The sequence below is a fragment of the Oncorhynchus mykiss genome, chromosome 6, assembly GCF_013265735.2.
Source record: "Oncorhynchus mykiss isolate Arlee chromosome 6, USDA_OmykA_1.1, whole genome shotgun sequence".
Classification (NCBI taxonomy): domain Eukaryota; kingdom Metazoa; phylum Chordata; class Actinopteri; order Salmoniformes; family Salmonidae; genus Oncorhynchus; species Oncorhynchus mykiss.
The window spans coordinates 71,888,485-71,913,783 of NC_048570.1; the positions used below are offsets into that span (position 1 = coordinate 71,888,485).

Here is a 25,299-nt window from a genome sequence, read left to right on the forward strand (position 1 = left end):
GGACTAATATTCAGATTACAAGGTTATAATTTCCTAATATAACCTTTCAAATATGTTCATATCTGATCCATAGTCTTCTGATTAATTAATTATTTACTTTACCTCACGTTAGTCTCATTCCAAATGTCGTAAATTGATGGTTATCTGCACAAACCCAGTCTTCACTATGAGTCATCCATACATCAATTGTCTTAAATCATTTATTTATTACTAACTAAGTAATTCACAGAAATACATAAACAAACAAACAAACAAGGTAAATGTGGTTTCATGAAATGATAGGAGAATGTACCCTAGTGGGCTAAACCGGCATGGCAGCTTGTTAGACAAAAGGGGTAGTGGGGGTCGACTAAGAAGTCGCTACAGAGTTAATAATTATAACAATTGAAATGCTTATTCTTTAAACATGAATGCTCACTCATTCGGGAACAATTGCAATCAATATATATTCGTTATAGTATGGATGTTTCGGCGGTTGTCGTTCTTCACTGTCAATGATACCGAGTTCATAGCTGCAGACTAGTAATTAATATCAAAGACTTGTTCTTATTCTGTCGGTATCGATAGTCTAAGAGTTTAACCACGTGGTATGGTTAAAAGATACAGCAATGGTCTACAAACTTTGTACTCCCGTGATTGAGAGAAACATGGTCTGCAACCTTTAGCCATCTCGTAATTGAGGTAAAGTCGGTCTGCTGATCGAATACCCGAGTGGGGGTTTAATTCGGAAGGGCCGAAAAGGGCTGTCCCAGGATGTCTGACCCTAACTGGGCTCAGGGGCAGTCCTCTGATTTAGTTCAAATCAAAAGGGAATTGTATTTTTCTTCATTAAATAGTCCAAGATCATATTACACAATTATACAAACAGTATCATACTCACTCATTCATCTTATGCAACAATTAGATGTAAACCTCATATCTAAGGCTTTTATATAAACAGCGTTATGGTAATGTGGCCACACCGTCTCCTATGAGCTTCACCAAGTTGTGACAAACGGACCAGTTCATAGCTGGATTCTTCACCGATCTTTTATACTTTCTCCGGAACATGAAATTTGTTCGTACCTCAAGTTCTTTGAGGTGGAATGAATTGCTTTGTTCTCTATGAAAATGTACTCTCTCTATACTGTGTGTCCATGAGGAGATCCTCAGGAATTTACGATGTCTCTCTGACCACAGTGACCTAGTTGAAGGAGGCAAGGGGGAGGCAGGGAGAGGGGGATGGGGATTGCTATACCCAAAGAGGCCAACATCATGACAGCTCTGACCCCAACCAAGGATCATCAAAAGTCGTGCTATAAATTCTCGGACAGCCCAAAGATTCCTAGATGCCCTTCCAGACTCCCTCCGCCTACCCAAGGACATCAGAGTACAAAAATCAGTTAACCACCTAACTGAGATACTCAATTTAACCTTGCGCAATACCCTAGATGCAGTCGCACCCCTAAAAACAAAAAACATTTGTCATAAGAAACTAGCTCCCTGGTATACAGAAAATAGCCAAGCTCTGAAGCAAGCTTCCAGAAAATTGGAATGGAATTGGCGCCACACCAAACTGGAAGTCTTCCGACTAGCTTGTAAAGACAGTACCGCGCAGTATCGAAGAGCCCTTATTGCTGCTCGATCATCCTATTTTTCCAACTTAATTGAGGAAAATAAGAACAATAAAAAAAAAATGTTTATACTGTCGCAAAGCAAACTAAAAAGCAGTTCCCCAAGATAGGATGGCTTTCACTTCAGCAGTGATAAATTCATTAACTTATTTGAGGAAAAGATCATGATCATTAGAAAGCAAATGACGGACTCCTCTTTAAATATGCGTATTGCTCCAATGCTCAGTTGTCCTGAGTCTGCACAACTCTGCCAGGACCTAGGATCAAGGGAGACACTCAAGCATTTTAGTACTATATCTCTTGACACAATGAGGAAAATAATCATGGCCTCTAAACCTTCACGCTGTTTACTAAACTACTGAATTAGCTGCTTCTGGTGCTTGGCCCTCCTAGGTTGAACATAATAAACGGCTCTCTATCCACCGGATGTGTACCAAACTCATTAAAAGTGGCAGTAATAAGGTTGTTCTGATTCTGTCACAATGGAATGGCAAGGCTACGTGCTCCAGCGGTTTAATTGGTTATCTGGCTTGAATGGGCATTAAATTATATTTAAAATTTGAGATTTTTCCTTTATTCAAATCAAGACAAATTATGGAAATAAATGTTTTATCTGCGTTTTGTTTGCTCTTAAAGTGTATTTCTCAACCTACTGGTTTGTTTGCCATGCCATTTTTGGACTTGATTGAAATATACCCATTGAGTTTTGAAGAATATAACTTAAAAATGACTCATGAGCTTAGTTCAACTGTCCTACCCCATCAGAATCCCAAATATAAGCTTGTTTGACTTCTTTGTTTGTAAATGATGTAATTGTAAATAAACACTGTATAGACTCAACATGATTAAGGACTAGATTCAATCCGTACTGTGGAAGATCTGTGTTACAGAGAAATTAATATATCAAGGTAATTTTCGATTGAGCAAAACATATGCTGCATTTACTGTTAATGTGGTCTCTGCAATCGCTGGAACATTGCCTTTAAAACATGCATATAGTGGGCAAAAAAGTGATCTGATTGAATCTGTCCCTTAAATTATCATGTTGAGCTCATGGATGGTAGGTCCTTACATCCATAGCTCTGTTTGTGAATTTGAGAGTGGTTACATTTCTCCAGCCCCATTTGAGAATTGCTCAAAGAGCAAAAGGAACATGCAGAAGCACATGTTGAAGTTGCTGTTGTTTATTAATCACTACAAATGAGAAAAGAGATTCTCCACTACATTTATCATAGAAAATACATTAATTCCACAATGAAGGTATAAGAACATAACACTAAGTGTTGCCGATTGTAGAAATACACTGGCATGACAGATTTAATTAAAACGTAACAAGAAAACAAATTTGGACTAAAACATTCGATGTCATGATGACAATTGCGATGTCAGTGTGCATGTTGTCTCCCTAGACGTTTAGCGCCTCCTCCTGCGCTGTCTCGTTGTCCCCGTGGCGGTGGTTGTGCCTGCATCACAGTCTGTGACATGGCATCCGCACGACTCAACGTGGATGTAGGAGTGCTTGACCTTTGACCCATCAGGGCACATCAGCTCCACCTCTTTCTGGCTAGTGGTCGCCTCTTGGCAGCAGGAGCAATAGTGCATCATGGTGTTCGCCTCTGCTGAGTACCTGCACATTCACAAAAACAAGTTGAAAAGAGGGATTGAATTCCCTGGCCTGTCTTGACAAGATGAGCACAGGAGCATTAAATAAGTCAAATTGTCTCCTAGTTCATAAAGGGCACACTAGATAGTGAATAGATTATCACTAACTGGGGCCTGCATGACATTGACTAGTGCTGCATTCAGCATCTGTAGTACTTACATAGAAGAGGTTCCACAGTTTCCTGAGCAGGAATTGATCTCCACAGGCTCAGCGGTCGCACAGCCACTGATGACAATGCTAGTGGTGGTGTACTTCATCTCACAGACATTGCTGCGTTCTGTGCCTGGTCAGGGAAGATGCATCAAGAGTTAGGCTATTGTTTGGTATGACACAGATGAAGCAGAAACAGCCAACATATACATTTTTGGCCAGTATGTAGTCACACAATGTTTCCTGTTGATTTTGTTTAGGTGACATAGCATGCTAGTATTAACCAGTAGATAGGTGGCTATTAGGAATGCTTTGGCTGGACGTGTTACTTACAAGTCTTGCAGCATCCATTTGCGTCTGTCTTTTCTGTGCCCTGGGGTGAAAAATAGGATAGATGATTATGAGATCGTTATGACCCAAGAGCACTAGGAATGATAGTAACATTCTGAGTGAGAATGGAAAACAGTGTAACTGCAGTGTTGATTGTCCCCACGATGGAGGTGAGATAGGACAGAAACTCACTGGGACACAGTTCTCTGGGCTGAAAGCAGGGCACACAGTCTTCACCTCCACTGGTAAATATTGGCCACCAGGTTTCTCACATGTGTACTTCACACATTTGTCACCAGGTGGTGACCACGTGTCGTTCACCTATCGCAAAAGGAGAAGATGATGTTTCAGATCATGCAGACAGATTATGCATCCTCATACACACGCTTGTCGTACTCACCTGAATAGTGTGTTTGGTCTTATCTGGCATAGTAACCACACAGCTTGTTTGTACACACTTCCCACAACACTGATCAGGTATGGCCTGATACTGGAAGCCCTAAGACAAGGATGGAGAGCCATCATTGAATCATTGTTCACTTATTATATAAGCATGCAGCAGCTTCCAGAGTAGGCTACTGCAAGTTTCTTATAAATATGTAAATTAATTGATCATCTTTGTACCTGTGAACATGTAGTGTCGCAGGAGATATTTGTGCACATAATGTTGTTGAGCTTGGTGCTAGGATCCATGATCGAGCTGCAGGTGCAATTCTCGCATGTTCCTTTAGGAATTTCAGCACCAGGCTGGAGTGAAAGAGAGAGACAAAAGTTATCATCCACTATAACAGACTGTTTGAATAGAGGAGGGTCAGAGTGCAAAGGGAGCAGTTCTATACTAGAATGTGACCAATCATGAGGGCAGCAAATAAGCTATGTGTGTGTGAATCTTTCAGAAGCTTGTTGAATTTCAATTAATTTATTTGAAATTACTTATTCTTACCTGGTACTCAACGTTATTGTAGACACATACACCCTTAGGAACTAAACAGACACACATTTAAAATAAATCAGTCAGTTATACCAGTGATTCATGTCATACAGTAGTTAACACAAACTTAATTCAAACTAGTGATACCTGGGAATTACAAAGTCAGTGAACTAACTAAACCACTGATGAAGCAAATCAAGGGGCCTTACCACAGGTATACTCTGGACAGCAACTTGAGATGGACGTGCTTATAATTGCCTCCCACCCTGGTTGGCAGTCCATCATGACTTTGGGGCAAAGCAGTGCATCGCACTCTGTTACAGAGGTAACCAATGAGAAGTGATTAAAAGACAAGCCGATAGAGGGTCAAATAACCCCTATGACCCTACAGAACACATCAGATAATCTTGGTCTAGTACTGTATGAATAAGAGTTGGCTTTCTAATGATTTACTGAAGGGTCTGCTCCATCACTCACCACATGTATATTTCTGGCAGCAGCCTTCTGCCTTGTTCACCAGTCTGTATCCAGTCTCATTGCAGATGGGTGTGGCTGGTGTGGGGCAGGTGATAGGCTGGCACTGGACAATCATGGAGTCCATGTCACAGGTGCACTGCTGGCAACCACTTTCCCATGTATCACCAGGCTTAATGGAAAAACAGGGTAATGTCAGGTCAATACAGAAACAGAAAAGAGTAACTCAAATGTTTTTGTTCTGCAATGAACTGGATTTAACCATGACAGTTAATATGAACCATCATTAGGTGAGAAGAAATGGGTTGGAGGTAGTTATTCAGAGATTAAACGTTTTCTTCTGGTCAGTTCATTGGAAGGAATAAAGAGGCCAAGACCTATACTATGTCAATGAAAAGTATCCATCCAAGTATGTACGTTTCCCTGACTCACGTGAAATGTATCTCATGATATGTCTATGTGAGAATGAATATCTGGAGAATATTTAGATGGAGGAAATTCTTACCATTTTGGGGTTGCCATCAGGTCCAGTGCAGCCTGAAAAATAAATAGAGGGTGTGTTTAAAAGTTTTGTCTCACATGGTTGGCGTCACATTCTTCACACCTCAACATCAACACATTTTGTTAACTGTTCCATTACAAATAAAGCCTGTAAGCCATTATTTATGATTCATTTAAGGTTTCAAAGTACAGAAAGGAATTTTCATATTGATAGCTACCTGCAAAATGACCCATAACCCATTCTTACCACAGGAGACCACACAAGTATCAGAGTAGGTGCTGAACAAGACGGTTTTAGATGGACAGAAGCAACCCTCTTTCGTCTTATTGGTCATTTGGGTTTGGTTGTTCAAATACTTCTCATTATATCTGTAAACAAAAGAGGTTTGGGATTATGCAGGAGATAATTCATTTACAAATTAAGGAAATTCATATAACATCCAATCAGACTAAAGCTTACTTTGTATTACATGTTGGTTCAACTGCTGGACCACATGGCATGTACACCTTAGTGTTTGGGCATGTATGCTCTGCAGGACAAAAATGGATCACAGTTATGCTGAACACCATCAAAAAAACGTTTTTAAGTCACTGCCTAAGACAAAAGTAGCTTGGATTCATAGCTCACCACATTCTCCATCTGTGGACTTCCTCCAGTCAATGCAGATCCCTTTATTTGCACATTCAGATGCATACGCCTCCAGACTAGAGCAGCTAGAAATAGCATTGTTGCAGACATCTGATCTACAGGCCTGAATGAAGGCATCAGGAGAAACCGCTTTATGGCATTCCTCAAAGACCCTTTGAAATAAAATATCATAGAGAGTGATTTAAAGAGATGCATGGAGTGCAACCTTAAACTAGAAATGCCAATGGAACGGTACCTGTATTATGATAAAACAGGTGTAATTACAAGTAAATTAACATTACAATTGATAAAACACATTAGGAAGTGAATTGTCATTTAGGCATTCCTATTGTGTGCTTGTTCCCTTTTTCAAACTTAGTTTGATATGTTGCTTACTTGCTGTTCATGATTTCACAAATGACTGTCTTGCAGGGGGTAGGGGATGTGCTTGGGGTTGCCGTGGTGGTAGAGGGTGGTGCTGTTGGAGGAGTTGGACAGTCCTGGTTTGGAATCAGCCACTGGCTAGCTGCGACTGAGCAGCTCTGTATCTGACCATTAGGTGACTGGCAGTCATTCTTCTGGGAATTGTCACAGGTACCTTGAAAAATACGGATATTAAGTAGGGTAAAACCTAGTTAGCAAGGACAAGTCATAGTTGTCTTGTTGTATGCAATTTCTATAGGATGGTCTAGATAGGAGCATCTACTGAAGGTTTGAAACTGTGAAATGTTTATTGACCCTCTTTAATAATACTCACCACACTGGCCCTCTGTGCTGCTTTGGAAGAGGGAATAAGGAAGGTTGATGCTAAATGATGACCCCTTGTAAGACACCTGAACCTTAAGATCAGTGATCTCCAGCACGACCTCCACACCAGTACTTGTTAGAGCAATGTCACCCATTCTGTAAGCTGGGTAGATTCGTTTACTGTTGACATATACCTGCATTTGTGTAGAAATGAAAACACATTTAGATGGTTGAGTCATGTGTTATCTTGAAAGTAGTAACATGACAATGTTAACCGCATTTTTGGTTTTCATTTACATTTATGGGATTTCAATAAAGCATGATAAAGCAGCAGCATCATTAAATAATGATGGATATTAATTTAAAAAAAATATATTTTTAAATAGTTACCACATTTTCTGTTGTGTCACCAGATCTCTGCTGGGTTAGAATCACTTCATAGGATTTGTAATGAATGATAAGGGACTGAGGACAGAATCCACTGTCGGCGTTTCCACAGTAGTGATTATCAACAATAATGGTAAGGTTGTATTTGAAGTTGATTTCTTTCACTAAGGTGTATGAGCAGTTCTCCTGGAAATTGTAATATACTCCATCAAATGTCATGTAGTGAGATCCACCCCATCCACTGCATACACCTGCAACATGTTAAAATATGAGTTGATAATAATCAAAGCTATTGACAGAGGACATTGAAAACAAATGAGCAATAATGTATTATTTTAATTCAGATTGTTGGGTTGTATGTTGCCACTTACATTCACATTCATATGTAAAGCAGCATCCAGTTGAATCATAGACCTTGACAGGTGGACGACCATTCTCACACTGTAGTGGCTCCACTGGATTGCATTTTACTGGTAGCTGGACAACAATGCCGTCCTGGCAAACTGCTGTGGTACAGCTATTCAGCTGCCAAGATTCTCCATTCTGCCATTGATTTGATAAGGAAAAGCAATTACTCAAACATGCACAAGGAGGGTTTAACATACTCTAAGTGTACGTCGGGGAATGAACTCTACAAGGTGTCGAAAGCTTTCCACAGGGATGCTGGCCCATGTTGACTCTAGTGCATCCCACTATTGTGTCTTATTGGCTGGATGTCCTTTGGTGGACCATTCTTGGTGCATAAAGGAAACGGTTTAGTGTGAAAACTCAGCAGTGTTGTGGTTCCTGACACAAACCAGTGAGCCTGGCACCTACTAAAATACTCAGTTCAACGACACTTCAATCTTTTGTCTAGCCCATTCAACCTCTGAATGGCGCACTTACACAATCCATGTCTCAAGCATTAAAATACCATTTCACCCATTTTACCCCCCCAAAAAACAGATTTTTAGGTTAAAAATTACCTTTCTTGGTGGATCAGTGCTAGTGCAGTCTGGGGAGGATTGGGTTGTTGGTGGTGTGGTCGTGGTCTCTTCTGATGTTGTGGGTGATACAGTGGGTGGTGTAGAGGAAGGACATGGATTTGATTCCACTTCAACTTGGCACGTTGCTTTGCAGTAAGCCGTGAAGCACCACCCTGAACCATCGGTCACATTATACACTAGGTTCCCTGATTGTTGAGAAAGGCAAATATATGAACATTTCATTTTGCAAAGATCATAAAAGATTAGTGAAATGTCATTTATTTTGATTGTGTGAATGACATTTTTAACATGTTACCTGGTAGATACTGTGTCCCATTAACATTGCAAATGCACTGGCTGGTGGTGACTGCCTGTGATGTAGGTTTAATAATCACTTGTGGCGATGCTGAAGGAGTTGTTGTTGTTGCTAATGTGCCTGTGATGACAACTGGCTCTGTTGTTTCTGTAATTGTTGTTGAAGGCTGTGATGTTGAAGTTGAAGTTACAATGACAGCAGTTGTAGAAGATGTAATTGGGCCAGTGGTGACTTCTTTAGGTGGCTTTGTGGATGTAGATGGACTAGTCTCAGTTGTGGTTTCTTCAACTGTTGTAATTCCACCTGTGGTAGGTTTAAATACCTCTGTAGTTGTAGTGGGTGCCTTTGTAGTAGTGGTTGAAGTCATAGGATTGGAAGTAATGACAACTGGCCCTGTTGTTTCTTCACCTGTTGTTAGGGGCTGAGATGTTGACGTAGAGGTTTCAACAATTACAGTGGTGGAAGTGGTTGTTGGGCCGGTGGTGACTTCTTTAGGTGGCTTTGTGGATGTAGATATAATTGTCTCAGTTGTGGTTTCTTCAACGGTTGTTGTTCCACCTGTGGTAGGTGTAGTTGTTGTTAAAGTAGTGGGAGTGGAAGTTATGACAACTGGCCGTGTTGTTTTTTCACCTGTTGCTGTGGGCTGTGATGTTGAGGTAGAGGTTTCAACAATTACAGTGGTGGAAGTGGTTGTTGGGCCGGTGGTGACTTCTTTAGGTGGCTTTGTGGATGTAGATATAATTGTCTCAGTTGTGGTTTCTTCAACGGTTGTTGTTCCACCTGTGGTAGGTGTAGTTGTTGTTAAAGTAGTGGGAGAAGTAGTTATGACAACTGGCCCTGTTGTTTCCTCACCTGTTGCTGTGGGCTGTGATGTTGAGGTAGAGGTTTCAACAATTACAGTGGTGGAAGTGGTTGTTGGGCCGGTGGTGACGACTTTAGGTGGCATTGTAGATGTATATGGACTTGTCTCAGTTGTTGTTTCTTCAACTGTTGTTGTTCCACCTGTGGTAGGTGTAGATGTTGTGGGTGAAATTGTAGTTGTTGTTAAAGTTGTGGGATTCGAAGTTATGACAACTGGCCCTGTTGTTTCTTCACCTGTTGTTGTGGGCTGAAATGTTGACGTAGAGGTTTCAACAATTACAGTGGTGGAAGTGGTTGTTGGGCCGGTGGTGACGACTTTAGGTGGCATTGTAGATGTATATGGACTTGTCTCAGTTGTTGTTTCTTCAATTCTTGTAGTTCCACCTGTGGTAGGTGTAGTTGTTGTGGGTACAATTGTAGTTGTTGTTAAAGTAGTGGGATTCGAAGTTATGACAACTGGCCCTGTTGTTTCTTCACCTGTTGCTGTGGGCTGTGATGTTGAGGTAGAGGTTTCAACAATTACAGTGGTTGAAGTGGTTGTTGGGCCGGTGGTGACTACTTTAGGTGGCTTTGTGGATGTAGATGAAATTGTCTCAGTTGTGGTTTCTTCAACTGTTGTAGTTCCACCTGAGGTAGGTGTAGTTGTTGTGGGTACATTTGTAGTTGTTGTTAAAGAAGTGGGAGTGGAAGTTATGACAACTGGCCCTGTTGTTTCTTCACCTGTTGCTGTGGGCTGTGATGTTGAGGTAGAGGTTTCAACAATTACAGTGGTGGAAGTTGTTGTTGGGCCGGTGGTTTCTACCTTAGGTGTTGTTGTAGATGTATATGGAATCGTCTCAGTTGTTGTTTCTTCAATTCTTGTAATTCCACCTGTGGTAGGTGTAGTTGTTGTGGGTACAATTGTAGTTGTTGTTAAAGTAGTGGGATTCGAAGTTATGACAACTGGCCCTGTTGTTTCTTCACCTGTTGCTGTGGGCTGTGATGTTGAGGTAGAGGTTTCAACAATTACAGTGGTGGAAGTGGTTGTTGGGCCGGTGGTGACGACTTTAGGTGGCTTTGTGGATGTAGATGGACTTGTCTCAGTTGTGGTTTCTTCAACTGTTGTTGTTCCACCTGTGGTAGGTGTAGTTGTTGTGGGTACAATTGTAGTTGTTGTTAAAGTAGTGGGATTGGATGTTATCACTACTGGACCTGTTGTTTCTTCACCTGTTGTTATGGGCTGAGATTTCGAGGTAGAGGTTTCAACAATTACAGTGGTGGAAGTGGTTGTTGGGCCGGTGGTGACTTCTTTAGGTGGCTTTGTGGATGTAGATTGAATTGTCTCAGTTGTGGTTTCTTCAACGGTTGTTGTTCCACCTGTGGTAGGTGTAGTTGTTGTTAAAATAGTGGGAGTGGAAGTTATGACAACTGGCCCTGTTGTTTCTTCACCTGTTGTTGTGGGCTGTGATGTTGAGGTAGAGGTTTCAACAATTACAGTGGTGGAAGTGGTTGTTGGGCCGGCGGTGACTTCTTTAGGGGGCATTGTGGAGGGAAATGGACTTGTCTCAGTTGTGGTTTCTTCAACTGTTGTTGTTCCACCTGTGGTAGGTGTAGTTGTTGTGGGTACATTTGTAGTTGTTGTTAAAATAGTGGGAGTGGAAGTTATGACAACTGGACCTGTTGTTTCTTCACCTGTTGTTATGGGCTGAGATGTCGAGGTAGAGGTTTCAACAATTACAGTGGTGGAAGTGGTTGTTGGGCCGGTGGTGACTTCTTTAGGTGGCTTTGTGGATGTAGATGAAATTGTCTCAGTTGTGGTTTCTTCGATTGTTGTTGTTCCACCTGTGGTAGGTCTAGTTGTTGTGGGTACAATTGTAGTTGTTGTTAAAGTAGTGGGATTGGATGTTGTCGCTACTGGACCTGTTGTTTCTTCACCTGTTGTAATGGGCTGTGATGTTGAGGTAGAGGTTTCAACAATTACAGTGGTTGAAGTGGTTGTTGGGCCGGTGGTGACTTCTTTAGGTGGCTTTGTGGATGTAGATGAAATTGTCTCAGTTGTGGTTTCTTCGATTGTTGTTGTTCCACCTGTGGTAGGTGTAGTTGTTGTGGGTACAATTGTAGTTGTTGTTAAAGTAGTGGGATTGGATGTTATCACTACTGGACCTGTTGTTTCTTCACCTGTTGTAATGGGCTGTGATGTTGAGGTAGAGGTTTCAACAATTACAGTGGTTGAAGTGGTTGTTGGGCCGGTGGTGACTACTTTAGGTGGCTTTGTGGATGTAGATGAAATTGTCTCAGTTGGGGTTTCTTCAACTGTTGTTGTTCCACCTGTGGTAGGTGTAGTTGTTGTGGGTACATTTGTAGTTGTTGTTAAAATAGTGGGATTGGATGTTATCACTACTGGACCTGTTGTTTCTTCACCTGTTGTAATGGGCTGTGATGTTGAGGTAGAGGTTTCAACAATTACAGTGGTTGAAGTGGTTGTTGGGCCGGTGGTGACTTCTTTAGGTGGCTTTGTGGATGTAGATGAAATTGTCTCAGTTGTGGTTTCTTCGATTGTTGTTGTTCCACCTGTGGTAGGTGTAGTTGTTGTGGGTACAATTGTAGTTGTTGTTAAAGTAGTGGGATTGGATGTTATCACTACTGGACCTGTTGTTTCTTCACCTGTTGTAATGGGCTGTGATGTTGAGGTAGAGGTTTCAACAATTACAGTGGTTGAAGTGGTTGTTGGGCCGGTGGTTTCTACTTTAGGTGTCATTGTAGATGTATATGGAATCGTCTCAGTTGTTGTTTCTTCAATTCTTGTAGTTCCACCTGTGGTAGGTGTAGATGTTGTGGGTACATTTGTAGTTGTTGTTAAAGTAGTGGGAGTGGAAGTTATGACAACTGGCCCTGTTGTTTCTTCACCTGTTGCTGTGGGCTGTGATGTTGAGGTAGAGGATTCAACAATTACAGTGGTGGAAGTGGTTGTTGGGCCAGTGGTGACTACTTTAGGTGGCTTTGTGGATGTAGATGGACTTGTCTCAGTTGTTGCTTCTTCAACTGTTGTTGTTCCACCTGTGGTAGGTGTAGTTGTTGTGGGTGAAATTGTAGTTGTTGTTAAAGTTGTGGGATTCGAAGTTATGACAACTGGCCCTGTTGTTTCTTCACCTGTTGTTGTGGGCTGAGATGTTGACGTAGAGGTTTCAACAATTACAGTGGTGGAAGTGGTTGTTGGGCCGGTGGTGACGACTTTAGGTGGCATTGTAGATGTATATGGACTTGTCTCAGTTGTTGTTTCTTCAATTCTTGTAGTTCCACCTGTGGTAGGTGTAGTTGTTGTGGGTACAATTGTAGTTGTTGTTAAAGTAGTGGGATTGGATGTTATCACAACTGGCCCTGTTGTTTCTTCACCTGTTGTTGTGGGCTGTGATGTTGAGGTAGAGGTTTCAACAATTACAGTGGTTGAAGTGGTTATTGGGCCGGCAGTGACTTCTTTAGGTGGCATTGTGGAGGGAAATGGACTTGTCTCAGTTGTGGTTTCTTCAACTGTTGTTGTTCCACCTGTGGTAGGTGTAGTTGTTGTGGGTACATTTGTAGTTGTTGTTAAAGTAGTGGGATTTGAAGTTATCACTACTGGACCTGTTGTTTCTTCACCTGTTGTTATGGGCTGAGATGTTGAGGTAGAGGTTTCAACATTTACAGTGGTGGAAGTTGTTGTTGGGCCGGTGGTGACGACTTTAGGTGGCTTTGTGGATGTAGATGGACTTGTCTCAGTTGTGGTTTCTTCAACTGTTGTTGTTCCACCTGTGGTAGGTGTAGATGTTGTCGGTGAAATTGTAGTTGTTGTTAAAGTTGTGGGATTCGAAGTTATGACAACTGGCCCTGTTGTTTCTTCACCTGTTGTTGTGGGCTGAGATGTTGACGTAGAGGTTTCAACAATTACAGTGGTGGAAGTGGTTGTTGGGCCGGTGGTGACTTCTTTAGGTGGCTTTGTGGATGTAGATTGAATTGTCTCAGTTGTGGTTTCTTCAACGGTTGTTGTTCCACCTGTGGTAGGTGTAGTTGTTGTTAAAATAGTGGGAGTGGAAGTTATGACAACTGGCCCTGTTGTTTCTTCACCTGTTGTTGTGGGCTGTGATGTTGAGGTAGAGGTTTCAACAATTACAGTGGTGGAAGTGGTTGTTGGGCCGGCGGTGACTTCTTTAGGGGGCATTGTGGAGGGAAATGGACTTGTCTCAGTTGTGGTTTCTTCAACTGTTGTTGTTCCACCTGTGGTAGGTGTAGTTGTTGTGGGTACATTTGTAGTTGTTGTTAAAATAGTGGGAGTGGAAGGTATGACAACTGGACCTGTTGTTTCTTCACCTGTTGTTATGGGCTGAGATGTCGAGGTAGAGGTTTCAACAATTACAGTGGTGGAAGTGGTTGTTGGGCCGGTGGTGACTTCTTTAGGTGGCTTTGTGGATGTAGATGAAATTGTCTCAGTTGTGGTTTCTTCGATTGTTGTTGTTCCACCTGTGGTAGGTGTAGTTGTTGTGGGTACAATTGTAGTTGTTGTTAAAGTTGTGGGATTCGAAGTTATGACAACTGGCCCTGTTGTTTCTTCACCTGTTGTTGTGGGCTGAGATGTTGACGTAGAGGTTTCAACAATTACAGTGGTGGAAGTGGTTGTTGGGCCGGTGGTGACTTCTTTAGGTGGCATTGTAGATGTATATGGACTTGTCTCAGTTGTCGTTTCTTCAATTCTTGTAGTTCCACCTGTGGTAGGTGTAGTTGTTGTGGGTACAATTGTAGTTGTTGTTAAAGTAGTGGGATTGGATGTTATCACAACTGGCCCTGTTGTTTCTTCACCTGTTGTTGTGGGCTGTGATGTTGAGGTAGAGGTTTCAACAATTACAGTGGTTGAAGTGGTTATTGGGCCGGCGGTGACTTCTTTAGGTGGCATTGTGGAGGGAAATGGACTTGTCTCAGTTGTGGTTTCTTCAACTGTTGTTGTTCCACCTGTGGTAGGTGTAGTTGTTGTGGGTACAATTGTAGTTGTTGTTAAAGTAGTGGGATTGGATGTTATCACTACTGGACCTGTTGTTTCTTCACCTGTTGTAATGGGCTGTGATGTTGAGGTAGAGGTTTCAACAATTACAGTGGTTGAAGTGGTTGTTGGGCCGGTGGTTTCTACTTTAGGTGTCATTGTAGATGTATATGGAATCGTCTCAGTTGTTGTTTCTTCAATTCTTGTAGTTCCACCTGTGGTAGGTGTAGATGTTGTGGGTACATTTGTAGTTGTTGTTAAAGTAGTGGGAGTGGAAGTTATGACAACTGGCCCTGTTGTTTCTTCACCTGTTGCTGTGGGCTGTGATGTTGAGGTAGAGGATTCAACAATTACAGTGGTGGAAGTGGTTGTTGGGCCAGTGGTGACTACTTTAGGTGGCTTTGTGGATGTAGATGGACTTGTCTCAGTTGTTGCTTCTTCAACTGTTGTTGTTCCACCTGTGGTAGGTGTAGTTGTTGTGGGTGAAATTGTAGTTGTTGTTAAAGTTGTGGGATTCGAAGTTATGACAACTGGCCCTGTTGTTTCTTCACCTGTTGTTGTGGGCTGAGATGTTGACGTAGAGGTTTCAACAATTACAGTGGTGGAAGTGGTTGTTGGGCCGGTGGTGACGACTTTAGGTGGCATTGTAGATGTATATGGACTTGTCTCAGTTGTTGTTTCTTCAATTCTTGTAGTTCCACCTGTGGTAGGTGTAGTTGTTGTGGGTACAATTGTAGTTGTTGTTAAAGTAGTGGGATTGGATGTTATCACAACTGGCCCTGTTGTTTCTTCACCTGTTGTTGTGGGCTGTGATGTTGAGGTAGAGGTTTCAACAATTACAGTGGTTGAAGTGGTTATTGGGCCGGCAGTGACTTCTTTAGGTGGCATTGTGGAGGGAAATGGACTTGTCTCAGTTGTGGTTTCTTCAACTGTTGTTGTTCCACCTGTGGTAGGTGTAGTTGTTGTGGGTACATTTGTAGTTGTTGTTAAAGTAGTGGGATTTGAAGTTATCACTACTGGACCTGTTGTTTCTTCACCTGTTGTTATGGGCTGAGATGTTGAGGTAGAGGTTTCAACATTTACAGTGGTGGAAGTTGTTGTTGGGCCGGTGGTGACGACTTTAGGTGGCTTTGTGGATGTAGATGGACTTGTCTCAGTTGTGGTTTCTTCAACTGTTGTTGTTCCACCTGTGGTAGGTGTAGATGTTGTCGGTGAAATTGTAGTTGTTGTTAAAGTTGTGGGATTCGAAGTTATGACAACTGGCCCTGTTGTTTCTTCACCTGTTGTTGTGGGCTGAGATGTTGACGTAGAGGTTTCAACAATTACAGTGGTGGAAGTGGTTGTTGGGCCGGTGGTGACTTCTTTAGGTGGCTTTGTGGATGTAGATTGAATTGTCTCAGTTGTGGTTTCTTCAACGGTTGTTGTTCCACCTGTGGTAGGTGTAGTTGTTGTTAAAATAGTGGGAGTGGAAGTTATGACAACTGGCCCTGTTGTTTCTTCACCTGTTGTTGTGGGCTGTGATGTTGAGGTAGAGGTTTCAACAATTACAGTGGTGGAAGTGGTTGTTGGGCCGGCGGTGACTTCTTTAGGGGGCATTGTGGAGGGAAATGGACTTGTCTCAGTTGTGGTTTCTTCAACTGTTGTTGTTCCACCTGTGGTAGGTGTAGTTGTTGTGGGTACATTTGTAGTTGTTGTTAAAATAGTGGGAGTGGAAGGTATGACAACTGGACCTGTTGTTTCTTCACCTGTTGTTATGGGCTGAGATGTCGAGGTAGAGGTTTCAACAATTACAGTGGTGGAAGTGGTTGTTGGGCCGGTGGTGACTTCTTTAGGTGGCTTTGTGGATGTAGATGAAATTGTCTCAGTTGTGGTTTCTTCGATTGTTGTTGTTCCACCTGTGGTAGGTGTAGTTGTTGTGGGTACAATTGTAGTTGTTGTTAAAGTTGTGGGATTCGAAGTTATGACAACTGGCCCTGTTGTTTCTTCACCTGTTGTTGTGGGCTGAGATGTTGACGTAGAGGTTTCAACAATTACAGTGGTGGAAGTGGTTGTTGGGCCGGTGGTGACTTCTTTAGGTGGCATTGTAGATGTATATGGACTTGTCTCAGTTGTCGTTTCTTCAATTCTTGTAGTTCCACCTGTGGTAGGTGTAGTTGTTGTGGGTACAATTGTAGTTGTTGTTAAAGTAGTGGGATTGGATGTTATCACAACTGGCCCTGTTGTTTCTTCACCTGTTGTTGTGGGCTGTGATGTTGAGGTAGAGGTTTCAACAATTACAGTGGTTGAAGTGGTTATTGGGCCGGCGGTGACTTCTTTAGGTGGCATTGTGGAGGGAAATGGACTTGTCTCAGTTGTGGTTTCTTCAACTGTTGTTGTTCCACCTGTGGTAGGTGTAGTTGTTGTGGGTACAATTGTAGTTGTTGTTAAAGTTGTGGGATTCGAAGTTATGACAACTGGCTCTGTTGTTTCTTCACCTGTTGTTGTGGGCTGTGATGTTGAGGTAGAGGTTTCAACATTTACAGTGGTGGAAGTGGTTGTTGGGCCGGTGGTTTCTACTTTAGGTGTCGTTGTAGATGTATATGGAATCGTCTCAGTTGTTGTTTCTTCAATTCTTGTAGTTCCACCTGTGGTAGGTGTAGATGTTGTGGGTACATTTGTAGTTGTTGTTAAAGTAGTGGGAGTGGAAGTTATGACAACTGGCCCTGTTGTTTCTTCACCTGTTGCTGTGGGCTGTGATGTTGAGGTAGAGGATTCAACAATTACAGTGGTGGAAGTGGTTGTTGGGCCGGTGGTGACTACTTTAGGTGGCTTTGTGGATGTAGATGGACTTGTCTCAGTTGTGGTTTCTTCAACTGTTGTTGTTCCACCTGTGGTAGGTGTAGATGTTGTGGGTACATTTGTAGTTGTTGTTAAAGTAGTGGGAGTGGAAGTTATGACAACTGGACCTGTTGTTTCTTCACCTGTTGTTATGGGCTGAGATGTCGAGGTAGAGGTTTCAACAATTACAGTTGTGGAAGTTGTTGTTGGGCCGGTGGTTTCTACTTTAGGTGTCGTTGTAGATGTATATGGAATCGTCTCAGTTGTTGTTTCTTCAACTCTTGTAGTTCCACCTGTGGTAGGTGTAGATGTTGTGGGTACATTTGTAGTTGTTGTTAAAGTAGTGGGAGTGGAGGTTATGACAACTGGCCCTGTTGTTTCTTCACCTGTTGTTATGGGCTGAGATGTCGAGGTAGAGGTTTCAACAATTACAGTGGTGGAAGTGGTTGTTGGGCCGGTGGTGACTTCTTTAGGTGGCTTTGTGGATGTAGATTGAATTGTCTCAGTTGTGGTTTCTTCAACGGTTGTTGTTCCACCTGTGGTAGGTGTAGTTGTTGTTAAAATAGTGGGAGTGGAAGTTATGACAACTGGCCCTGTTGTTTCTTCACCTGTTGTTATGGGCTGAGATGTTGAGGTAGAGGTTTCAACAATTACAGTGGTGGAAGTGGTTGTTGGGCCGGTGGTGACTTCTTTAGGTGGCTTTGTGGATGTAGATTGAATTGTCTCAGTTGTGGTTTCTTCAACGGTTGTTGTTCCACCTGTGGTAGGTGTAGTTGTTGTTAAAGTAGTGGGAGTGGAAGTTATGACAACTGGACCTGTTGTTTCTTCACCTGTTGTTATGGTCTGAGATGTCGAGGTAGAGGTTTCAACAATTACAGTTGTGGAAGTTGTTGTTGGGCCGGTGGTTTCTACTTTAGGTGTCGTTGTAGATGTATATGGAATCATCTCAGTTGTTGTTTCTTCAACTCTTGTAGTTCCACCTGTGGTAGGTGTAGATGTTGTGGGTACATTTGTAGTTGTTGTTAAAGTAGTGGGAGTGGAAGTTATGACAACTGGCCCTGTTGTTTCTTCACCTGTTGCTGTGGGCTGTGATGTTGAGGTAGAGGATTCAACAATTACAGTGGTGGAAGTGGTTGTTGGGCCGGTGGTGACGACTTTAGGTGGCATTGTAGATGTATATGGACTTGTCTCAGTTGTTGTTTCTTCAATTCTTGTAGTTCCACCTGTTGTAGGTGTAGTTGTTGTGGGTACAATTGTAGTTGTTGTTAAAGTAGTGGGATTGGATGTTATCACTACTGGACCTGTTGTTTCTTCACCTGTTGTTATGGGCTGAGATGTCGAGGTAGAGGTTTCAACAATTACAGTGGTGGAAGTGGTTGTTGGGCCGGTGGTGACTTCTTTAGGTGGCTTTGTGGATGTAGATTGAATTGTCTCAGTTGTGGTTTCTTCAACGGTTGTTGTTCCACCTGTGGTAGGTGTAGTTGTTGTTAAAGTAGTGGGAGAAGTAGTTATGACAACTGGCCCTGTTGTTTCCTCACCTGTTGCTGTGGGCTGTGATGTTGAGGTAGAGGTTTCAACAATTACAGTGGTGGAAGTGGTTGTTGGGCCGGTGGTGACTACTTTAGGTGGCTTTGTGGATGTAGATGAAATTGTCTCAGTTGTGGTTTCTTCAACTGTTGTTGTTCCACCTGTGGTAGGTGTAGTTGTTTTGGGTACATTTGTAGTTGTTGTTAAAGTAGTGGGATTGGATGTTATCACTACTGGACCTGTTGTTTCTTCACCTGTTGTTAAGGGCTGTGATGTTGAGGTAGAGGTTTCAACAATTACAGTGGTGGAAGTGGTTGTTGGGCCGGTGGTGACTTCTTTAGGTGGCTTTGTGGATGTAGATGAAATTGTCTCAGTTGTGGTTTCTTCAACTGTTGTTGTTCCACCTGTGGTAGGTGTAGTTGTTGTTAAAGTAGTGGGAGTGGAAGTTATGACAACTGGCCGTGTTGTTTCTTCACCTGTTGCTGTGGGCTGTGATGTTGAGGTAGAGGATTCAACAATTACAGTGGTGGAAGTGGTTGTTGGGCCGGCAGTGACTTCTTTAGGTGGCATTGTGGAGGGAAATGGACTTGTCTCAGTTGTGGTTTCTTCAACTGTTGTTGTTCCACCTGTGGTAGGTGTAGTTGTTGTGGGTACATTTGTAGTTGTTGTTAAAGTAGTGGGATTTGAAGTTATCACTACTGGACCTGTTGTTTCTTCACCTGTTGTTATGGGCTGAGATGTTGAGGTAGAGGTTTCAACATTTACAGTGGTGGAAGTTGTTGTTGGGCCGGTGGTGACGACTTTAGGTGGCTTTGTGGATGTAGATGGACTTGTCTCAGTTGTGGTTTCTTCAACTGTTGTTGTTCCACCTGTGGTAGGTGTAGATGTTGTCGGTGAAATTGTAGTTGTTGTTAAAGTTGTGGGATTCGAAGTTATGACAACTGGCCCTGTTGTTTCTTCACCTGTTGTTGTGGGCTGAGATGTTGACGTAGAGGTTTCAACAATTACAGTGGTGGAAGTGGTTGTTGGGCCGGTGGTGACTTCTTTAGGTGGCTTTGTGGATGTAGATTGAATTGTCTCAGTTGTGGTTTCTTCAACGGTTGTTGTTCCACCTGTGGTAGGTGTAGTTGTTGTTAAAATAGTGGGAGTGGAAGTTATGACAACTGGCCCTGTTGTTTCTTCACCTGTTGTTGTGGGCTGTGATGTTGAGGTAGAGGTTTCAACAATTACAGTGGTGGAAGTGGTTGTTGGGCCGGCGGTGACTTCTTTAGGGGGCATTGTGGAGGGAAATGGACTTGTCTCAGTTGTGGTTTCTTCAACTGTTGTTGTTCCACCTGTGGTAGGTGTAGTTGTTGTGGGTACATTTGTAGTTGTTGTTAAAATAGTGGGAGTGGAAGGTATGACAACTGGACCTGTTGTTTCTTCACCTGTTGTTATGGGCTGAGATGTCGAGGTAGAGGTTTCAACAATTACAGTGGTGGAAGTGGTTGTTGGGCCGGTGGTGACTTCTTTAGGTGGCTTTGTGGATGTAGATGAAATTGTCTCAGTTGTGGTTTCTTCGATTGTTGTTGTTCCACCTGTGGTAGGTGTAGATGTTGTGGGTACAATTGTAGTTGTTGTTAAAGTTGTGGGATTCGAAGTTATGACAACTGGCCCTGTTGTTTCTTCACCTGTTGTTGTGGGCTGAGATGTTGACGTAGAGGTTTCAACAATTACAGTGGTGGAAGTGGTTGTTGGGCCGGTGGTGACGACTTTAGGTGGCATTGTAGATGTATATGGACTTGTCTCAGTTGTTGTTTCTTCAATTCTTGTAGTTCCACCTGTGGTAGGTGTAGTTGTTGTGGGTACAATTGTAGTTGTTGTTAAAGTAGTGGGATTGGATGTTATCACTACTGGCCCTGTTGTTTCTTCACCTGTTGTTGTGGGCTGTGATGTTGAGGTAGAGGTTTCAACAATTACAGTGGTTGAAGTGGTTATTGGGCCGGCGGTGACTTCTTTAGGTGGCATTGTGGAGGGAAATGGACTTGTCTCAGTTGTGGTTTCTTCAACTGTTGTTGTTCCACCTGTGGTAGGTGTAGATGTTGTGGGTACAATTGTAGTTGTTGTTAAAGTTGTTGGATTCGAAGTTATGACAACTGGCTCTGTTGTTTCTTCACCTGTTGTTGTGGGCTGTGATGTTGAGGTAGAGGTTTCAACATTTACAGTGGTGGAAGTGGTTGTTGGGCCGGTGGTTTCTACTTTAGGTGTCGTTGTAGATGTATATGGAATCGTCTCAGTTGTTGTTTCTTCAATTCTTGTAGTTCCACCTGTGGTAGGTGTAGATGTTGTGGGTACATTTGTAGTTGTTGTTAAAGTAGTGGGAGTGGAAGTTATGACAACTGGCCCTGTTGTTTCTTCACCTGTTGCTGTGGGCTGTGATGTTGAGGTAGAGGATTCAACAATTACAGTGGTGGAAGTGGTTGTTGGGCCGGTGGTGACTACTTTAGGTGGCTTTGTGGATGTAGATGGACTTGTCTCAGTTGTGGTTTCTTCAACTGTTGTTGTTCCACCTGTGGTAGGTGTAGATGTTGTGGGTACATTTGTAGTTGTTGTTAAAGTAGTGGGAGTGGAAGTTATGACAACTGGACCTGTTGTTTCTTCACCTGTTGTTATGGGCTGAGATGTCGAGGTAGAGGTTTCAACAATTACAGTGGTGGAAGTGGTTGTTGGGCCGGTGGTGACTTCTTTAGGTGGCTTTGTGGATGTAGATTGAATTGTCTCAGTTGTGGTTTCTTCAACGGTTGTTGTTCCACCTGTGGTAGGTGTAGTTGTTGTTAAAATAGTGGGAGTGGAAGTTATGACAACTGGCCCTGTTGTTTCTTCACCTGTTGTTATGGGCTGAGATGTTGAGGTAGAGGTTTCAACAATTACAGTGGTGGAAGTGGTTGTTGGGCCGGTGGTGACTTCTTTAGGTGGCTTTGTGGATGTAGATTGAATTGTCTCAGTTGTGGTTTCTTCAACGGTTGTTGTTCCACCTGTGGTAGGTGTAGTTGTTGTTAAAGTAGTGGGAGAAGTAGTTATGACAACTGGCCCTGTTGTTTCCTCACCTGTTGCTGTGGGCTGTGATGTTGACGTAGAGGTTTCAACAATTACAGTGGTGGAAGTGGTTGTTGGGCCGGTGGTGACTACTTTAGGTGGCTTTGTGGATGTAGATGAAATTGTCTCAGTTGTGGTTTCTTCAACTGTTGTTGTTCCACCTGTGGTAGGTGTAGTTGTTGTGGGTACATTTGTAGTTGTTGTTAAAGTAGTGGGATTGGATGTTATCACTACTGGACCTGTTGTTTCTTCACCTGTTGTTAAGGGCTGTGATGTTGAGGTAGAGGTTTCAACAATTACAGTGGTGGAAGTGGTTGTTGGGCCGGTGGGGACTTCTTTAGGTGGCTTTGTGGATGTAGATGAAATTGTCTCAGTTGTGGTTTCTTCAACTGTTGTTGTTCCACCTGTGGTAGGTGTAGTTGTTGTTAAAGTAGTGGGAGTGGAAGTTATGACAACTGGACCTGTTGTTTCTTCACCTGTTGTTATGGTCTGAGATGTCGAGGTAGAGGTTTCAACAATTACAGTTGTGGAAGTTGTTGTTGGGCCGGTGGTTTCTACTTTAGGTGTCGTTGTAGATGTATATGGAATCGTCTCAGTTGTTGTTTCTTCAACTCTTGTAGTTCCACCTGTGGTAGGTGTAGATGTTGTGGGTACATTTGTAGTTGTTGTTAAAGTAGTGGGAGTGGAAGTTATGACAACTGGCCCTGTTGTTTCTTCACCTGTTGCTGTGGGCTGTGATGTTGAGGTAGAGGATTCAACAATTACAGTGGTGGAAGTGGTTGTTGGGCCGGTGGTGACGACTTTAGGTGGCATTGTAGATGTATATGGACTTGTCTCAGTTGTTGTTTCTTCAATTCTTGTAGTTCCACCTGTTGTAGGTGTAGTTGTTGTGGGTACAATTGTAGTTGTTGTTAAAGTAGTGGGATTGGATGTTATCACTACTGGACCTGTTGTTTCTTCACCTGTTGTTATGGGCTGAGATGTCGAGGTAGAGGTTTCAACAATTACAGTGGTGGAAGTGGTTGTTGGGCCGGTGGTGACTTCTTTAGGTGGCTTTGTGGATGTAGATTGAATTGTCTCAGTTGTGGTTTCTTCAACGGTTGTTGTTCCACCTGTGGTAGGTGTAGTTGTTGTTAAAGTAGTGGGAGAAGTAGTTATGACAACTGGCCCTGTTGTTTCCTCACCTGTTGCTGTGGGCTGTGATGTTGAGGTAGAGGTTTCAACAATTACAGTGGTGGAAGTGGTTGTTGGGCCGGTGGTGACTACTTTAGGTGGCTTTGTGGATGTAGATGAAATTGTCTCAGTTGTGGTTTCTTCAACTGTTGTTGTTCCACCTGTGGTAGGTGTAGTTGTTGTTAAAGTAGTGGGAGTGGAAGTTATGACAACTGGCCGTGTTGTTTCTTCACCTGTTGCTGTGGGCTGTGATGTTGAGGTAGAGGATTCAACAATTACAGTGGTGGAAGTGGTTGTTGGGCCGGTGGTGACGACTTTAGGTGGCATTGTAGATGTATATGGACTTGTCTCAGTTGTTGTTTCTTCAATTCTTGTAGTTCCACCTGTGGTAGGTGTAGTTGTTGTGGGTACAATTGTAGTTGTTGTTAAAATAGTGGGAGTGGAAGTTATGACAACTGGCCCTGTTGTTTCTTCACCTGTTGTTGTGGGCTGTGATGTTGAGGTAGAGGTTTCAACAATTACAGTGGTTGAAGTGGTTGTTTGGCCGGTGGTGACTTCTTTAGGTGGCATTGTGGAGGGAAATGGACTTGTCTCAGTTGTGGTTTCTTCAACTGTTGTTGTTCCACCTGTGGTAGTTGTAGTTGTTGTGGGTACAATTGTAGTTGTTGTTAAAGTTGTGGGATTGGATGTTATCACTACTGGACCTGTTGTTTCTTCACCTGTTGTTATGGGCTGAGATGTTGACATAGAGGTTTCAACAGTTACAGTGGTGGAAGTGGTTGTTGGGCCGGTGGTGACTTCTTTAGGTGGCTTTGTGGATGTAGATTGAATTGTCTCAGTTGTGGTTTCTTCAACGGTTGTTGTTCCACCTGTGGTAGGTGTAGTTGTTGTTAAAGTAGTGGGAGTGGAAGTTATGACAACTGGCCCTGTTGTTTCTTCACCTGTTGCTGTGGGCTGTGATGTTGAGGTAGAGGTTTCAACAATTACAGTGGTGGAAGTGGTTGTTGGGCCGGTGGTGACTACTTTAGGTGGCTTTGTGGATGTAGATGAAATTGTCTCAGTTGTGGTTTCTTCAACTGTTGTCGTTCCACCTGTGGTAGGTGTAGTTGTTGTGGGTACAATTGTAGTTGTTGTTAAAGTAGTGGGATTGGATGTTATCACTACTGGACCTGTTGTTTCTTCACCTGTTGTTATGGGCTGAGATGTTGAGGTAGAGGTTTCAACAATTACGGTGGTGGAAGTGGTTGTTGGGCCGGTGGTGACTTCTTTAGGTGGCTTTGTGGATGTGATGGTCTCAGTTGTGATTTCTTCCTTTGTTGAAGTCTCAGCTGTGGTCAATGTAGCTACTTCTCTACTTGTTAAGGGTACCATAGTTGTTGTAGTTACAGTTGTTGGTTTTGGAATTGTGACTGTACTTGCTCCTGATGTTGTAGTTGAAGGATTTAATGATGAACTTGTGGTTATTTTAGGTGTCATCTCCATTGTTGTGGAAGACCAAGTTGAAGTAGATGTTGGTTCTGTTTTTGAAAAATATATATCTTTAGTTTACTCGGCCTGAAAAATAACATTTTAACTTAACAAATAGCTCACATATACAATTCTTAAGTTTAACATATGAATTAAACTTAACTCATCATTACCACCTTAAGGTCTTCACGGGTCCACCCTAACCCAAATACTCGAGACCCCACCTGTGACCCTAGCTGCTGGGGTCTCTTTTACCCTGGTTCGGCTCGATTCCTGTTTTATTGTCATCAGGTCTCGTGTCTTTGTAAGTACAGCTGATAAACCTGAGTGGACCCGAAATGACCCAATCAAAGCTCTGCATAGCCTATAGCATATTTATTTTACACTAATAAGGTTTATTTTCATACTTATAGAAGGCAAAATATAAAGTCCTTTTTGTTAAAACAATGTAGAAACTTGGCTGATAAATGTAATTTGTCTGACACTCGGGTCTAATCGGGTTTGACCGAGACCCGGGTCCGTTCGTGTCCGAGTTTGATTGTCCTCGGGTCCATTCGGGTCCGCGTCCAACTTTTTGACTCGAGAATACATTTACTTACACCTTACATACCAATTGCTATTAATTGCCATCAAGATTGCCATTTATGACTATGGTATTTAGGAAACATGTGGCTGCACTTTAATCAT

General features: G+C 42.7%; 2 protein-coding genes across 2 annotated transcripts; both read right to left on the reverse strand.

The window, feature by feature from the left end:
* Nucleotides 1–2,781: 2,781 nt before the first annotated feature.
* LOC110526500 (intestinal mucin-like protein) lies at nucleotides 2,782–10,545 on the reverse strand. Its single transcript, XM_036980883.1, has 19 exons — nucleotides 8,706–10,545; nucleotides 8,390–8,595; nucleotides 7,796–7,967; nucleotides 7,428–7,675; nucleotides 7,048–7,231; nucleotides 6,687–6,888; nucleotides 6,291–6,463; nucleotides 6,123–6,192; nucleotides 5,910–6,031; nucleotides 5,667–5,698; nucleotides 5,165–5,333; nucleotides 4,897–5,001; nucleotides 4,700–4,740; nucleotides 4,381–4,503; nucleotides 4,157–4,255; nucleotides 3,949–4,077; nucleotides 3,760–3,799; nucleotides 3,436–3,559; nucleotides 2,782–3,240 (listed from the first exon to the last, which is right to left on the reverse strand). The coding sequence occupies exons 1-19, from the start codon at nucleotides 9,892–9,894 to the stop codon at nucleotides 3,027–3,029; spliced, it is 3,642 nt and encodes a 1,213-aa protein (XP_036836778.1). The 5' UTR covers nucleotides 9,895–10,545; the 3' UTR covers nucleotides 2,782–3,026.
* A 7,625-nt stretch (nucleotides 10,546–18,170) lies between these two features.
* LOC118965042 (salivary glue protein Sgs-3-like) lies at nucleotides 18,171–20,661 on the reverse strand. Its single transcript, XM_036981781.1, has 3 exons — nucleotides 20,614–20,661; nucleotides 18,337–19,242; nucleotides 18,171–18,200 (listed from the first exon to the last, which is right to left on the reverse strand). The coding sequence occupies exons 1-3, from the start codon at nucleotides 20,659–20,661 to the stop codon at nucleotides 18,171–18,173; spliced, it is 984 nt and encodes a 327-aa protein (XP_036837676.1).
* Between the last annotated feature and the right edge of the window lie 4,638 nt (nucleotides 20,662–25,299).

Coding starts and splice junctions, on each gene's coding strand:
- LOC118965042 (XM_036981781.1), bottom strand. CDS start 20,661: ATGCCACCTAAAGTCGTCACCACCGGCCCAACAACCACTTCCACCACT. Junction 19,243..20,613: donor CAACAACCACTTCCACCACT/GTAATTGTTGAA, acceptor ACATCCACAAAG/CCACCTAAAGAAGTCACCAC. Junction 18,201..18,336: donor CCACAGGTGGAACTACAAGA/GTTGAAGAAACA, acceptor CCATAACAACAG/GTGAAGAAACAACAGGTCCA.
- LOC110526500 (XM_036980883.1), bottom strand. CDS start 9,894: ATGCCACCTAAAGTCGTCACCACCGGCCCAACAACCACTTCCACCACT. Junction 6,464..6,686: donor TGTGAAATCATGAACAGCAA/GTAAGCAACATA, acceptor TTTATTTCAAAG/GGTCTTTGAGGAATGCCATA. Junction 4,504..4,699: donor ACAATAACGTTGAGTACCAG/GTAAGAATAAGT, acceptor CTTTCACTCCAG/CCTGGTGCTGAAATTCCTAA.